General features: G+C 45.8%; 1 protein-coding gene and 1 long non-coding RNA gene across 2 annotated transcripts in view; both read right to left on the bottom strand.

Annotated features, from left to right (window-relative positions):
* RCAN1 (regulator of calcineurin 1) overlaps positions 1–13,491 on the bottom strand; it is a 90,984-nt gene extending 77,493 nt beyond the window's left edge. Inside the window, exon 1 of the mRNA XM_073361425.2 lies at positions 12,989–13,491. Coding sequence (XP_073217526.1) covers positions 12,989–13,219 — 231 coding nt within the window. The 5' untranslated portion in view covers positions 13,220–13,491. The remainder of the gene's footprint in view (positions 1–12,988) is intronic.
* Positions 9,124–12,962, bottom strand: LOC140917914 (uncharacterized). Its single transcript, XR_012161038.2, has 2 exons — positions 12,189–12,962; positions 9,124–9,899 (listed from the first exon to the last, which is right to left on the bottom strand). It is a non-coding gene; the product is annotated as an uncharacterized LOC140917914 (long non-coding RNA).
* Positions 13,492–15,718: the final 2,227 nt, after the last annotated feature.

Raw genomic sequence — 15,718 nt, 5'->3', positions numbered from 1 at the left:
CAAGACATTAAATAAAGGTATTTTCTGTTTATCTTTCTGGACTGTCTAGGTAAAGAGGATCATTTGAGCATTTCTGAAATGAGTAAGTAAGAGCCCTAGGATTTTGAACAGTGCTAGAAATCATTTGCCAGACATAGACTAAAAATGGAAGTGGAATCCTCTATCTATCATGAGACGTTCAAGGGCTTAGCTATAAAACTAACACGGATGCTGAAAAGCATGTCCTCTCAAAACAGATTCTTTCCAATCTTTAAAGCTCCAAGAGTAAGGTATTCATGATGCCCTGGTCAAACACTTTTAAGTTATACAATCTATTTAAACCCTTTTATTCCAGACTTCTTTTACTAGGAAGGTAAGCGATGTCCAGAAAAAAAAAAAAAGGCTATTAAGAGTAACTGGGAAGCCTCTCCTGAATTGGGGAGCCAGAAAAAGACACATGAACGAAAGCATTTAAAATGTGAATATTCCCATATTTTAGGGACACCAACCCCTGATAAACAGAGACCCCCATAATCTAACACAATAGTTAGGTATTGGGGGTCTCTCTATTTAAAAATTTAAATTAAGGGGTGAAATAGCATTTTTAAACACCTAATTCGATTTCCTGACTGAGATTGTCAGAGAAACTCCTTTGCACCCTATGAGGGAGAAACAGCAGAGCAGTGACCCCTGAACAAATTCTGTATACACACATATACATAGAATGAGGATCTTGTGTTCAAAATGCCTAAAAAACTAAGATTTTCAGTACTTCATCTCTTTCTTTTACTGCTTAAAATTTTCAGCAAGTATATATGCACAGTATAGAGGGGATTTATACTGCATTAGGCTCATAATTCACATGGTTCTGTATTATGAATTTTATTAGAATTATGAATTATAGAAAAATATTAAGGATAAAGTTTCCCAAAGCATGAATGACTTAAGAATTTAAGCCCCAATGACTTTCAATAAGACTTTGAAACCTGAGTGCCTAAGTAATTTTTGAAAATTTTACTCAAGGCCTCAGTCTTCCAATTAGATTAAACAGTGAGATTACTGCAAAAGTCTTTTAAATTATTACAAGAAAGGCAGTCGTGGACTTTTGGTTTATGAAAACTCCTACCATGATCTCAATTGCCAGAACTCAGTGTCAATTCATGAATGAGTAGCACAAGGAGAATTACGTGAATGGGTGTGGTAACAAAGTGTATATGGGAAACTTAAATATATTTTGAGATTTTTTTTTAGTATACCTGACAGTGAAATAAATGTATGTACACATGTATTCTATTGAATAAAACACTTGAATTTTTAAATTCAAATTGCAACAGAATCTTTCACTTAAAATTTTTTTTTAATTTGGCCAAAATACTAAAACAATGGTTTGTAATGCTTATAAAGTACACCTCTTTAAATACTTCTTTTTAAACACAAAGGGTTTAAATGTAATTCATGACATAACAGGATTATTGTACATGTGAGAGGGATTAATTGAACATGTGAGACACACAGGAAAACCCAAGTACAATTTTCTAAAGAAAGTTTTGTAAACACTTGAATAAAAAACTAAAATAAAAAAAAGATATCCTGTAAACGTAAGATTAGCTTTATGGAGAAATTCTGTGAATATTTAATGAAAGACAAAATAATGAAAGCTTCTGTTAAATAGCTCATATGATATTTAGAAGGCTGTAGATGACAAGAGTTTTAATAAGCTTGAATCACTTCAATAATGACTTAGCATTTAAAGATCAATTCATAAATGTCTTTTTCAACATTAAACTTTTACACTGCAGACAGTTTTAGAATTTTAACATTATATGACAGTCATTAACAATACACAGTATATTTGCCATTAAGAACCGTTGCCTATATTACTTCAAACTTGCAACAGGTCAGATCTAATTTCTGAACACATGGCTGCTACTCTGAAACCTAAACACAAATTGTGTTCCTTCATGGTTTTAGCAGGGACACTTTTTTTTTTTAAATATACAAAGATAGTTCTGTCTGCAACTGCCATGGAAGGTCATTTGAAGGGATAGGCTTTGTGAGAGATTGTTTCCACTCTCCAACCCTTACCACTCCAGCAATTGGGGGAAGGGTTCTATGCACCTAACAACAGTTCTCTTTTCTTTTTCAAGATAATTTTGGTAAAAACTGGGTTATTCTCCAGAGTTTGTGGAGAAAATTGTCTTACCTTCAGCTAAAATCCCTTAACCAAGAGGGATAGCTCTGATTGTAATGGTAATTATTTTGATTATTTAAGACAGATCTAGCACTACATTCATTAATTTGTTTTAATATGCAACAAGATTTACAAGTCTACAGCAAACTTAAATCCTTTAAGCTAATTTACGGTACCTGTACTTAAATGACAGAAGCTAGCTGGATCATACAATCTTTCACTGTACCTGATCTGCTAGCTTCAGAACTACATTTACTGCTCTAACACAGAATTCCTTCCATCTGAGTGCACAACACATGTATTAGACCCATATTCATTTTAAAACCCAAACCATGATGAAAACATTTATAAGTGACAAACCTGTCCATAACTAACCTGAAACAGAAGCTTCACACTCAGAAATTCTTTGAGATCTTAAATATGAACAATGTAGCCTACTTTGCAGGAGCCTAATAAAGCATAAATGAAGTTACTTAGCCCCCTTGTGGCTTCACCCAGTATTATTTTTTAAAGTCATTAAAGTTTGTTGGTGCAATATTCTAGGATATATAAGGAGCATCAATCTACTGTACTTATGCGACAGTAAATTCTATAAAATCAAAGACCTCTCCTACATCAAAAATACCATTAAAAATGCCAAATGGACAACAAGTTGGGGAGGCAAGGAGATGGAGCCATTGTGCTACAGCAAAACATTTAATGTTTTTTGTTAATTGAGTCCTGCCACATATATTGCATTGGAACACAGAACTAATAGGATGACAACCTTATCATGAGTTGCGATGCTTTCCTAAGAAATTCTACTTCTCTATAAACACACCATTACTTGCCCATCTACATGGCTGACATTACAGCTGCTAGAAAAGTTACTTTAGAGAAGGCAATTTCAGAGGGTCAGAACAGAAAAGTGTTTCAAAGACTAAATCTTTGAAACCCAGGGAAATGGGCTTGGGAGGAAACCATGAACCTGAAATGCAGAAACAGAACCACTTTTTAGTAACCTGGAACTTAAGAAGAGAGGAAGCAGAATCTACAGTGATTTTTCTAATCAGGGCATCTGAAAACCCTTGGAGATGAACATTCAGGTTTTCTTAGGAAGATTAGCTGTAGACCATTCTAGAATCCAAGTTGAAGAAATTTTAATAAGTCAGGGATTGTTTTTGTTCCTTGATCAGCTATAATTACGCCTGGTAAGGAAAAAGCAACAGACTACTGAGGATACTTTTACTCAAATTGATAGTCCAGTCTTTTAAGAGCCTTATAATCACAAAACAGGCTAAGAGAATTACTACTCCTGGGTTGAAATACAGTATTGACCCCAGATGTAGCAGTTCTATAAGACAGAGAGAGGAGCATGTGCACCAGCTCCATGTCTCAGTGGGTTTCTAAATAATGTATTCATTATTCTAGTGCTATCAATATGAAAAGGATCTGATGTCTTGTTTATTTCAGCACTTTCCAGAAAGCTGATCAGTTTAGGCCAAATTCTTAGCCACTGTAAATCAGTGTAGTTCTACTGACTTCAGTTAAAGTATGCCATTTTACACTGGCTGAAAATCCAGCCCTTCACTTTCTAGACCCTACTTTCCTGGTTGGACTTCCTCATTGCTTAGCCTGCCTGTCAACCTGGATGTCCTGGAACATGAAGGAGTGGTGGACTGAAAGTAACTCTTGACTTAAAAAAAGAATTACTACTCTGAAAGGTTTTAATCTTGGACTGCTGACTGTGATATGATACTGGAGTTACATTATCCGTCCTGATTGGTATATGTTGCTGAGCACAGGATTTTTTCCATGAGGAGCAGTGATTGCTTCACTTCTGAAAGTTGCAGTATACTGGCATATAGTGACAGCTCCCTACAAGACCATTCTCCCTGTGCAGAAGCTTCAGTAGATTGGCTCCTTTTGGCTATCTGTGCTAATACAGTCTTGGTACATCTGAAAGCAGAGGCCTATTAAGGATGTTCCTATCCATCTACTAGAGCAAGGACAACATTAGTTTTGCTAAGACAGATGACCTGACATCTAGATTCCCTCCTGCAATTCTGAGGGTTGATCATAAAAGTCACTAGAATGCTGTATGAGTTTGGCATAACCTAAGACATTAAAACAGCATGGTCTCCATCAGACCATGGTCTCCATCAGATATATGCAGTTTGTGGCCATTACTTTTGTCAAGACTTGCATAGGGGTCAGTCTGATTACCTCTTCTAACAGGAAGAAAACTTCCTCTGGGAAAAGTATTTCCCCCTCGCCCTCCCCATGGGTTCATCAGTGACTTGGAAGAATTGTGTTCCTCACTCAGGACCCTATTCAAAGCCTAGTGATGTCATTCACGTTTTCCCACTCACTCCAGTGGCACACTGGAATTCACGTGGGGCCTAATCTAAAGGGACAGAATAAGATTAAGGCCATGAATAGCATTTGCCAAGTTGTCCTCTGTACGTAGGTGCTGACTTTTGGTTTTGCCAGAGGATGCCCCATCCTGGCTCCGCCCCCTCCCCCAAGGCCCCGGCCCCACTCCACCTCTTCCTGCCCCATCCCCCTAGACTTCCCCCACCTCCCGGAATGCCTCGTGCCTGCCAACCTCCCTCCCCTAAATACCTCCCACCTGCCGCTCACTCCTTTCTACCCCTCCTGCCTTAAGGACAAGGTGTGTGTGCTGGAGGGGTGCTCCGCCAGTTTTGAGGGGAGGCTATTTTCAGCATATTTACACACTTTCATTCTAGTTACTGAATGTATATCTATCATTGGTATCTCCCCTTCCTGATGTTTCCCACTTCTTGCTCTCCACCTGTGTCCGTTTTCCCCATCTCTCTCTGCTCCCCACCTCCTGGTGGTTCTGTCTCGCGCCCGCTCCCACCCATGAACTCAAAGCAGCTCTGTCTCCCCCCAACCCCAATGGCCAGCCCAGAAACTGCCCACCCTGACACAGAGAAATTGAATTCAACAGCCCGGCATAGAAATGCCCCATTCATTCATCCTGCTGTGTGGCTGCTGTGTCACTCCAGTTCCTCCCAGTCCCCAGGGTTGCAGCCCATCCCAGCTTTGAAGTTCACTCGCTGACTCCCTCACAACTCTGCAACTTTTATGGGAGGGGAGCCTCTGGTGGGACCATGGCCAAAGGCCGGGGGGGGGGGAACTTCCTCTTTTGGAGGAAAAGCCCCTCAGGCAGGCTTGATTGGGGGCATGGGGGGGAAAAAGAGAGAGAAGAGAACAGCTTTCAGCTGGGCAAGCATTACGTTGCCAAGCATGAGAGCCAGTCATGGAGAAGAACCCGCAGGGAGGGTGTTCCCCCTCCTGTCCCCCCATGCACGGGGGAAGGGATGCGGAGCCCTGGGACCTAAATCAGAACCGTAGGGGTTGGGAGCTCCCAGAGCCTGTGAGGGAGGGGTCCGGGTACAGGCAGGGTCCGGGCTGGAGGAGGCTGCTCATTTGCGACTGGGGCTGCAGTGAAGCCCCTCTCACCTTTGGCCGCGCGCACCCGACAGAGCATGGGGAGGGGATGAGCTGCTGGCCCCAGCCCAAGTTCACTCATCAGACACAAGGGTAAACTTTTCTTAAAGGAGCCATGTGCTTTGGTTTGTCCCCCTGCCCAGCACTAAGTGGGTCTGCAGCTGGTTTCTCCTGGCTAGAGCAGGGCACAGGTCCTGGGGGAGACACCAAAGGGGGCTGAGAATGGCTGTCTCGGTCCTCGAGAAATCCCCCCCCCCCACCGGCCCCCAGCAGTCCCCTGTGGCCAGCCGAGAAGCTGCCTGCCTGTCTCCCCCAAAACCCCTGCCAAGAAGCTGCCCATGCTGTCTCCCCAACCCCTCCGCAGCTAGCACAGAAGCTGCTGTGTCCTGGCTGCTTGTCTCCCTAGCCCAGCTCCCTTTGCCCTGAAAATTAAAAGGACTCACACCTGCCTGCAGTGGGGTGGAAGCCTGCTGGGAGCTTCAGCAGCTGCAGGGGAAAGAGCTGATAGGTGAGGACTTCGCCGCTAAACAGCTGACTGGCCGCAGCCAGCCAAAGAGCTGATGAGGGCTGTTGCACATGCTAAATAGCTGATTGGCAGTTGCCAACAGCTGATCGCCCCCAGTGGGTGCTAAGCACCCACGGAGTCTATGCCTGTGCCTCTGTACATTTACTGGGATCACAGCAAGTTATTAGGGATAACAGGCAATGTACATCAACCTAATTAGGTCATTGTACATACTCCAGCCTTGCTCCCACCGATGTAAGTACCCTACTACACCAACATAACTCTACCTCCATGAGAGGCTTAGGGCTTATGTCAGTGTAGTTAGGGCAACACAGTGTCCATGCAGACACTCCATGCTGGAGCTGTGAAACTGACAAAAAAGCCAGGCAATCACCCCAGGATGGGCTGGGAGCAGGAGGAGGAGGAGCCAGGCTCCGTGGAGAACTATGCCAAGGTAAAAGCCCAGGCATAATTGCCCCACACTGCCCCAAAAATATTCCTGCTTCGGGCCTCCAGTGGGCTAGCACCAGCACTGATGGAGACTGGAAGTTCATTAAAGCCCTGTAAATTTTTTAAATTCCTTTTCCTGATTGCCTGGCTTAGTGAAGACACCTAGCACCGCTACATTGTTGAATGCAACTGCCCAGGTGACCATGCCAGTTATGCACTCCAGATGTGCGCCTGCTTAAAGTAGACAGGAGATATTGGATCTCATGGGCCCTGGGGAAGAGAGGCTGTGCAGGCACAGGTCCAAGCCACCCAAAGAAACGTCGACATGTACAAGAAGATTGCTCAGGTAATGCAGGAGAAGGGGTACAACATAGACTAGCTGCAGTGCCACATGAAAGCCAAGAAGCTGAGGCAGGAATGCCAGAAGGCCAACAATCGACCAGGTGCTAAAATGCAGATCTGTCGCTTTTACAAAGAGCTGCATGCCATATGTGGCGGAGACACCACATGCACAGCACAGGGGAGTCACAGGCCCCTGCTCTCAACAGTGAGGAGGTAGTGGAGGATATGGGACAGGCGACTGGGCGGATCCAGCTACACAGTGAACCAGGACATGTTTTTGATTCCAATGAAGTCCAGCCAGTCTAGCATAGGTGAGCCCGATGCAGGGGAAGAAACCTCAGGTAAGTGTGCAGATAAACTTTCACTACAGGAATGGCATTCCCAAAGTCGCAAAACACATCTTTTGGCTTTTCCTTAATTTACCCACGCTACAAGAGCTAGTGGTATAACCAAGAAAGGTAGAGTTATCTGCTTTTCATTCTCCTCTAGAGTTAGGTGGCAGGAAGGGTGTGGAGAACAGCATGAGTAGTAGTTTATGCATACAGGAATGTCCGTTGAATCCTCCTGAGAGACCTTGATGAAACTTCCATGGAAGTACCCTGCAACCCTCTGCCAAAGACTTCTATGGAGGGCTGCCTTATTTCTTCCTCCAAGGTAGGACACTTTCCCACATCACTCAACAATAACTTCAACAATAACTTCAGTATTGCATGATTGCAATACACAGGCTGTGCACCACATGGAACCAGGTACCGTCAGGATATCAGCCGCAGCTGTGCTCTCTCTGCCATTGTTACCCTGAGGAATGAGATATCAGCTAAAATCACCACCGCCTGTGGAAAATAATGCCAGTATTCAGTGCCAGTGCCCTCTTCTACTAAAAATCAATTGCAACCAAGCAATTCCCTCCTCCTTTCCCCAAGCCACAGAGGGTCATATTCACCATGGCTGGTGCTGTGACTGGTGCGGTGCACAAGCAGAAGTGAGAAGAGTGAAAGGGTAGTGCTTAAAATTTTTGGGTAGCAAGGGGAGTGAGCTCAGCATCTTAAGTTATGCTTTCTGTAGAAATTATGCTGACAACGGTACCTCTATGTTTTATCTGGAGGTGCTGCCATTACAGCCTTCAAGGTCTTCCTCTCCACACCCACAGAATGCCTGAGCCAGATAAGGAGGAGAAAGACAACGACTTAGGATGATCTGTTCAATGAGATCCTGCAAGCTAGTGCTGCATGGGACCATGAGCACAAGGCCTGGAGGATGGACATTGCGGACAGCCTGGAGAAGGAGAGAGTGAAGAATATAAAGGCCCAAGAGTCCCAGCAGTAAAAGGAGAGGCAAATGCACCAGGATATAATGGGGCTACTTGGGCAGCAAAACACACATGCTGCAGACTCTGGTAGACCTGCAGGTTCAACAATCCCATTTTTATTAGTTCAGAAGATATGCAGCTGAGTGCTCAGCAGTTCTGAGAGCAACCAATTACCTGTTACTGCACAGTGTCACACCCATAGGATCATTCACAAACAAAATGAATACATGCATTGAAAAGGTTATATTCCCCATATACAGTAATCACCACACAATTCCCACCAGGCCACAAAAGAGCAGGGCCAGGTAGAGCACTCTATTCAGGCTCAGAGTTAAAACAGTCTTTCAAAGCCTCCAAGCCATACAGTTCCACAATAAGCTCTTTTAATAGCCGTTGTATCTGACTACTCAAATTGAGCAGACAGCCGCTCCACCTCTGCCCTCTATCCCAGCAGAGACTTTTCCCCCTTTGCTTCACAGATATTATGCAGGACATATCAGGCAGCTGAGACCATTGAGGTATTTTTCTCACTGAGGTCCAATTTTGTGAGTAAACTATGCCAACATTCATTCAAATGACCAAAAGCACATTCAACAGTCATTCTGCACCTGCTGAGCCAATAGTTGATGTCATGGGCACACAGATTCAGTGCTCTAGAACAGCTTTGAATTAGTCTTAGGCAGGACCCTTGTCAGTGTGGCACTCCCTCAGGTCACACACTCACTAGGGAAAACCTCCTCAGACTGACCGCGGAGTTTTCAGCACCCCCATTCCACGCCATGAGCTCCCCACAGTAGGTTCGTCTGAACGGGACACCTGGGGAAGTCTTACGCCCTCAAAGGGTGCATGCACGTCCAACTTCTACAATCAGCAGACACTCTCAGACAGAACTGTAAAAGAGAGGGGTTTATTAGTTGTCTGGAACACAGGGTAAGAAAGTTCTTCATTAGCACAAAAAGCAGGGAGTCCCAGCGAAGTCCATCTTGGTTGGGCCCCGAGCTTGGGTTCCCTCTCGAAAACCCACAAGAAGGAGACTGTCCTGTTTCCAGCAGCCCACACTCAGTCATGCCCATTTGCCCCTCTGTCCTTTGTTGTGTTTCCCAGGAAAAATTGGTCACCTGGCCTCCACCTCTTTGTTCTTCAATTTGACGCAGCAGTCTGGCTTCTTGCAGAGGATGTGCCCCCCCCCCCGCCATCAGTTTCTAAGTTACAAAATGTCTAGCCATTGTCTGGGCCCAGGCAGCTAGACAATCACACCTGTTCCTCTAGGAGTCTCTGCAAAGATCAAACACCATTTCACCACATAGTTAATCATGCAACACATAGGGGAAACTGAGGCACGCAGTATTCGTTCAAAATCTTAAGAAAATGCCACACTTCGTCACAATTGAATCATTCCTTGGTGCTGTCCAGGTAGCTGGTGTACAGCTTCATGAGCAATGGGTAGGCTGGATTGCCCAAAATTACTATTAATCCACCAATTGAGAAAGAAAGTCCCTGGGTGCAGCTTTCTGAAGAGTTCTGTATTCTTAAAGATGTGAGCAATTCATTCCCCAAGAAACAGCCAAGTTCCCCACTCATTTGGTTCTTTTTGTAGCTCTCCAAATACTCCAGGATTATGCACTCTGTGTTTGTAACGCTCATAATAGTGCAGAGCTGTGCAGGCTCTATGATGTCAGACAGCGAGGAGGGTCACGCAGGTTTGTGGGATTTTGAAAAAAAAAAAAAGAGCATGAAAATTATGGGATACAGATAACACCATGGAATGGAGACAGTTGCAAAAAGGAAGTTGACCCCATGGTCCCAGACACCCCTGCCTGACTCATTCTGGGCCCCTCACACAGTGTCAGAACTTCTCAAAAGACAGTGTACTGGATGGTGGCAAGTTGCACAGTGGGATACCTACCTCTGGTGCATCACACAGTGCACTGATACAAGCTTTACTGCGAGTACACACACCGCTGCCACAAGGAGTCAAACGATCTCTTAGAGATAGTGGCTACATGCTGATGTAACTTGAGTCAACATAAGTTTGTAGTGTAGACATCGCCTAAAAGGGAGTGGAAGTTCTTCATTCCTTTCTTCAGGGGTATTGTGTAACATTCATACTATTTTATAAAGCATCATTTGGTTGACATGCTACATTAAAATTCCCCTCACTGTTCCTCAGACATTCTTGTTAACTCCTGGAAATGTGCTGGAAATGGCCCACCTTGATTATCACTTCAAAAGGTTCTCTCTCCCCCCACCCCACTCTTCTGCTGGTAATAGCTCATCTTAAGTGATCACTCTCCTTACAATGTGTATGATAAACACCCATTTTTTCATGGTCTGCGTGTATATAAATCTCCTCACTGTATCTTCCACTTTATCCATCCGATGAAGTGAGCTGTAGCTCACAAAAGCTCATGCTCAAATAAATTGGTTAGTCTCTAAGGTGCCCCGAGTACTCCTTTTCTTTTTGCGAATACAGACTAACACGGCGGCTACTCTGAAACCTACATTAAAATGTATTTCTTAAATTCAATGCTCCCTCACAATCTGACATTTTGCACTATAAAAACTGTACTTTTTCAATAGAAAAGAAGTTTTATTTTCCTTATCTCTATTACTACATTAACTAAGATTGAAAATTCCAGATGTTTTTAATGGCTATTGGTCCCAGTATTGGCAAAACTGAAACCTATTCTTCATTCTCATATTTAAATCTCATCTTCATCTACATAACACTTATAATACAGGGTGGCAACATGCCTACAGCACTTAGGAAAACTAAGTCTTGAAAATAGTATGTACACTAAGAAGTCTATTTTTCCTCTGACACATGCATAACTTATCAGTGGCACTGACACACTAACAGGATACTAGGCCTTAAGTGATAAATAAAGTTTTAACTTTTCATGTAACTACAGTGTCTTTTAAAGTGAATACAACCTTAAACGTAAACACTGAAATCAGCAGTTAATACTGTTGCCAGTTTTTAAAAATGTAAACTCTCATCTTTAATGAATTGTAATTATCTGGAAGCTCAGAGACTTATTACTGGTCTACTGCCATGACAACCAGTACCTGTACTTTAAAAAATAAAATAAAATAAAATAAAATAAAAAAGACACTTAAATTTGGCCCCTAAATCTGAATATTATAAAAACATGCTTTTGCAAAAGATAAAAAACCAGTACAAATATTTCCTCAAGTTTTTAATCCAGCAAAAACAGTTGATTTAAAAACTAAACAATCCCTTGCAGTGTTTGAAAAGCAGCCATTACAAGTAATAAGAGCATAAAAGCAATATGAAACAACCGATTTCCATCTTTTTCTACATTTTTAATAATCCAAGCATTACTAGTAACATAGCCAAAGATCTCTTTACAACAGAAGGCACTGATCCTGCAAACATGTACTCACTCACTTGCTTAAATTTACTTGTGTGAGTAGTACCATCAACTTCAAAGAGACTACTCAAACAAGCGAAGTAAAGCATGTAGGGCTCCGTCTATGCTAGGAATTTATGGTGGTATAACTGTGTCGCTCAGGGGGATGGAAAATCCACATCCCCAAGCAACAGAGTTACACCAACCTAACTCCCACTGTAGACAGTGCAATGTTGACCAGAGGGCTTCTCCCATGGACAAAGCGACCACTTCTTGGGGAGGTGGAGTACCCAGACCACCAGGAGAAGCCCTCCCATCTGCGCAAGTCCCGTCTTCACTGAAGCACTACAACACCGCCGCTGCAGCATTTTAAGTGTAAACAAGCCCTGAGTATAGGCAGGTTCTGAGTTTAGTATATTAAGATGTCAAGGTCTGCTTGCAATCATTTCTTTAAAAACCGATTATTTCTTTAGAACTAAATCCTCAGGTTAGGGACCCTCGCCACAAACCTGAAGACACCTAACTAAGCACACGCTATCTTCACTCAGAGGAGCAGCTATCCAAAAAAATCAAAGTCATTACCTGCATATATTTGTTTAAGTTCCAGAATTATTCCTCTAAAGGTCACGTAGGTTAAAATATAGCCTATCAGCGGGCACAGCCAACAGTGGCCGCTGGTTTAATGCAAGGGAGTTGCAACAGAAGGGCATGGGATCTCTGCAACAGGAAGTCTGTGGGACAGGGTCACCCCCCAGCAGGCGCCGCTGGAATGCGGGGGGTCACCGGCCTTTGCTCTCAAGCAGCGCTTGGCAGGGGACCGGGCGAGGGGGGGGCCAGGATCCAGGCAAGTGCTGCAAATGCTTCACCGACCGGCCTCCAAGGGCTCCCCACCTCCCAGCTGCCTGCGGACGTTACGTTCCACCCAGACGCCCGGCCCCCACCGCATGACCGGCTCCTCACCAACGGCCTTCCCAACGGCCGCCCAACCGCCCCACGCCCGCGCCGCGGCCCGCCAGCGACGCCCCACGAGAGCAGCCGGCTCAGGCAGCCCTCGGCTGTGCCGCAGCCCCCCCGCGCGGCCTCCCCGGCCAGCGGCCGAGCACGAGCGGGGCCGCCAGGCAGGGAGCGACGGGCACCCCCGGGGCACGGCCAGCTTCTGCTCCGGCTCTCCCTGCTCTGCCCGCGGCCGGGCGGCGAGCTCTCCTCCGGCAGCCCAGCGAGCCGGAGCGCGCCCTCCGCCCCCCCCGGTGCAGCGCCCGGCTCCGAGCCCCGGCAGCCGCCGCCGCCCGGACGGCAGGGAAGGGAGAGGCCACAAAGTGACCGAGCCGCCATGGCACCGGCGGGGCTCGCGGCAGCTCCCCGGGGCCCCAACCCGCGCTCACCCGGCACAGGGTGTCCTGGAAGAGGCGCGGGTCCAGGTTGCAGGCGATGGTGGCGGTGGGCAGGTCCCGCAGCGCCACCGCCTCCATCTCGCAGTCGATGAAGCTCCAGTCCGACTCGGCCTCCGGCGGCGCCTCCTCCCCGGGCTGCTGCGGCTCCCGCTCGCTGCCTGCCGGGCCCCTCCCACCCGCCGCGCCGGGCAAGCGGCTGCAGCCGGCGCCCTCGCTCTCCATGGGGCGGTTGCGGGGCCCCTGTCCCGGCCCAGCCGGGCGGCGCTGCGGGCTCCTCCTCGGTTGACGGCGCCGCCTCCGCCCCCGGCGTTAACCCTTTCCCCGCCGCGCAGGCACTGCGGCCCGGGGCAGCCGCAGCCAATGAGGCGCCGCGCTGCCTCTACCTCAACAGGTGACCGGCCCGCCCGCCTGAGCCCCGGCCGCCATCTTGGGTGAGGGCAGCGGCCCCACTTCTCCCACAGCCCAGCAGCGGGTAGCCGGCGCCTCCTGCTGCGCGGCGCGCGGACGCTCCCCAGGGCGTAGCGCCGCCAGCATGGGCCAGCAGCCCTCGGGGGGAGGATCGTGGCTGTCCCCGGCCAGGGAGAAGTAGAAAATATCACCCCCTGGACCGGTCCGCTAGCTGGGTGTCTTCCTGGAAAACGGCAAAGACATTGCCCCGCTTGTGGGGGGCATGCTCACCCCCAGCAGGTCACCCCTCCTGAGGCTTCACGGAGACAACGGCTGTGAAAGGGGCTGATGTGTAAAGGCCAGCACCCCAGCACGCTTTAGTTTTGTGGTGCGGTCACCGCCATACACAAGCCAGGGCTCCGCCCTGTAATTAATTAGGCAGCAGGTTTGGTATAAACGAGAGGACGTGCCCACTTTCCACCCACTGCACAAGGAACCTGTGGAACTCATTGCCATGCATGTGCTGGTTGATGGCCAAAAGTACGACCAGTTTAAAAGAACTGGATAAGTTCATGGAAAATAGGTCCAGCTACGGCTGTTAGCCAAGATTGCCCAAACATGGGCTGGACTACCTGAAACCTCTCCCTACAAGAAGCTGGGGATGGAAGACGGGTGGATCATGCCATAATGGCTCTTTTCTGTACACTCCCACGGGAGCTCTCCTGTGCACAACTGCTAAAGACAGCAGAATGGGTCAGCTAGATCATGGTCTGAAGCAGTATGGCAGCTCTTTTGTTTTTATGTGTATTGCAGCATATCAACCTTTTCTTGTCATTGAAGTACATTTATCCTACTTATAGATAGACGGGGGCAGGGAGGGGGGGAACAGATATTAGACACCAAATAAAGGACAAGTGTTCAGCAAAAACAAAGAAGCCAGGTGATTTATGATCAGCTACACAAGACTTCTTACCCACATTAAGTTTAGATCATTTTTTTGTTTGTTTTTTTTGTTCTGCAAGGCAGAACATTATGTAACAACATTATGTGGGCAGTTGCAACTTATTGTGCTGGAGGAATTGTGCAGCTAATCTTATTCATGAACTTATATGTGTGGTACCTTATTTCTAAGACAAACTGTCTTTGCTTGATATTTGCTTGATATTAATGATATTTCAGATTTAAATGGCTGTTGTAGGAGGGAGTGTAAATATGATTTAAAGTCAGCCTTATGTTCTTTACTTCTAACCTTAGCTGTACCAAGTGAAGCAATGTAATAGTTGAGGATCTGCATCAGTATCTTTGCATCTCCTTCACTTCTTTCCTTTCCCTTCCTTACAAAGTCCCAAGCATGTAAACATCGCTGTCCCTAAAATGGAGCCAAACTAGAGCACTATTTATGCTCTCTTCTCTCCCCCTCCTCATCTGGACTCTGCTTGGAATTCAAATCTTTTTATCAAAATAACTTTTAAAAAAATCTCAGCTATATGTTACATATTTCTCTCCAAATAAACACACTTTTCCGTGTGCACACATACAGCTGTGTTGAAGAGAAAAACAGTTCCTTATAGGTAAGGTCAGGCTTGACAAAGCCCTGGCTGGAATGATTTAGTCGGGGATCGGTCCTGCTTTGAGCAGGGGGTTGGACTAGATGACCTCCTGAGGTCCCTTCCAACCCTGATATTCTATGATTCTATGATTTCAGGTACTTTCAAGTCCATTCCTACAGGCCAGAGGAGCAGTAGTGATCAACATCTCCCATAGATTAGCTGGCTAGTTGAGAAATGTGTTTAACCTAAGTAAACAAATAGATTCTACAGATATTTAAGTAGGATCAATTTCCAGGGGAGCTGCCAAAGACAAGGAGTTTTAGAAGCACACCTCTTCACAAAATTTGCATGGGTGTCCAACTACGTAATCTGAGCAATTTATCCCAGAACAAGTTTAATACTGTGTACAAGACAGAAGAAGTATGTTAATAAATGCACCTTATTTTCTACACGTGCATATGACAGGTAAGAGGAGAGAAAGGTCTAAAAAAAGTGGAAGAACAGTTTAATAGTCCAAGGACATTAGACTGGTCTCTCACTTCAGGGAGCCCTCTAATACTGAATACCTGGCCATTAACTAACCTATCTACTTTCCTATAATGAATTTGATGAGAAAGGACTCTTTTTTTGACAAAATTCCTCAACTTCCTTCATAACTAGCTCCAGTAGGGAATAGTGAGTCTTTGTCGGCTTAAAAGTAGGTACTGAGTTTCCATTGTAAGTTTAAATGGCAAAAATTCCCAGGAGACAATTTGGTCCTTAGACAATGGCTCAAGGCACCAAA

This window comes from Lepidochelys kempii, chromosome 1 (assembly GCF_965140285.1).
Source record: "Lepidochelys kempii isolate rLepKem1 chromosome 1, rLepKem1.hap1, whole genome shotgun sequence".
Taxonomy (NCBI): Eukaryota; Metazoa; Chordata; order Testudines; family Cheloniidae; genus Lepidochelys; species Lepidochelys kempii.
This window is presented reverse-complemented; position numbering and strand designations above follow the sequence as displayed.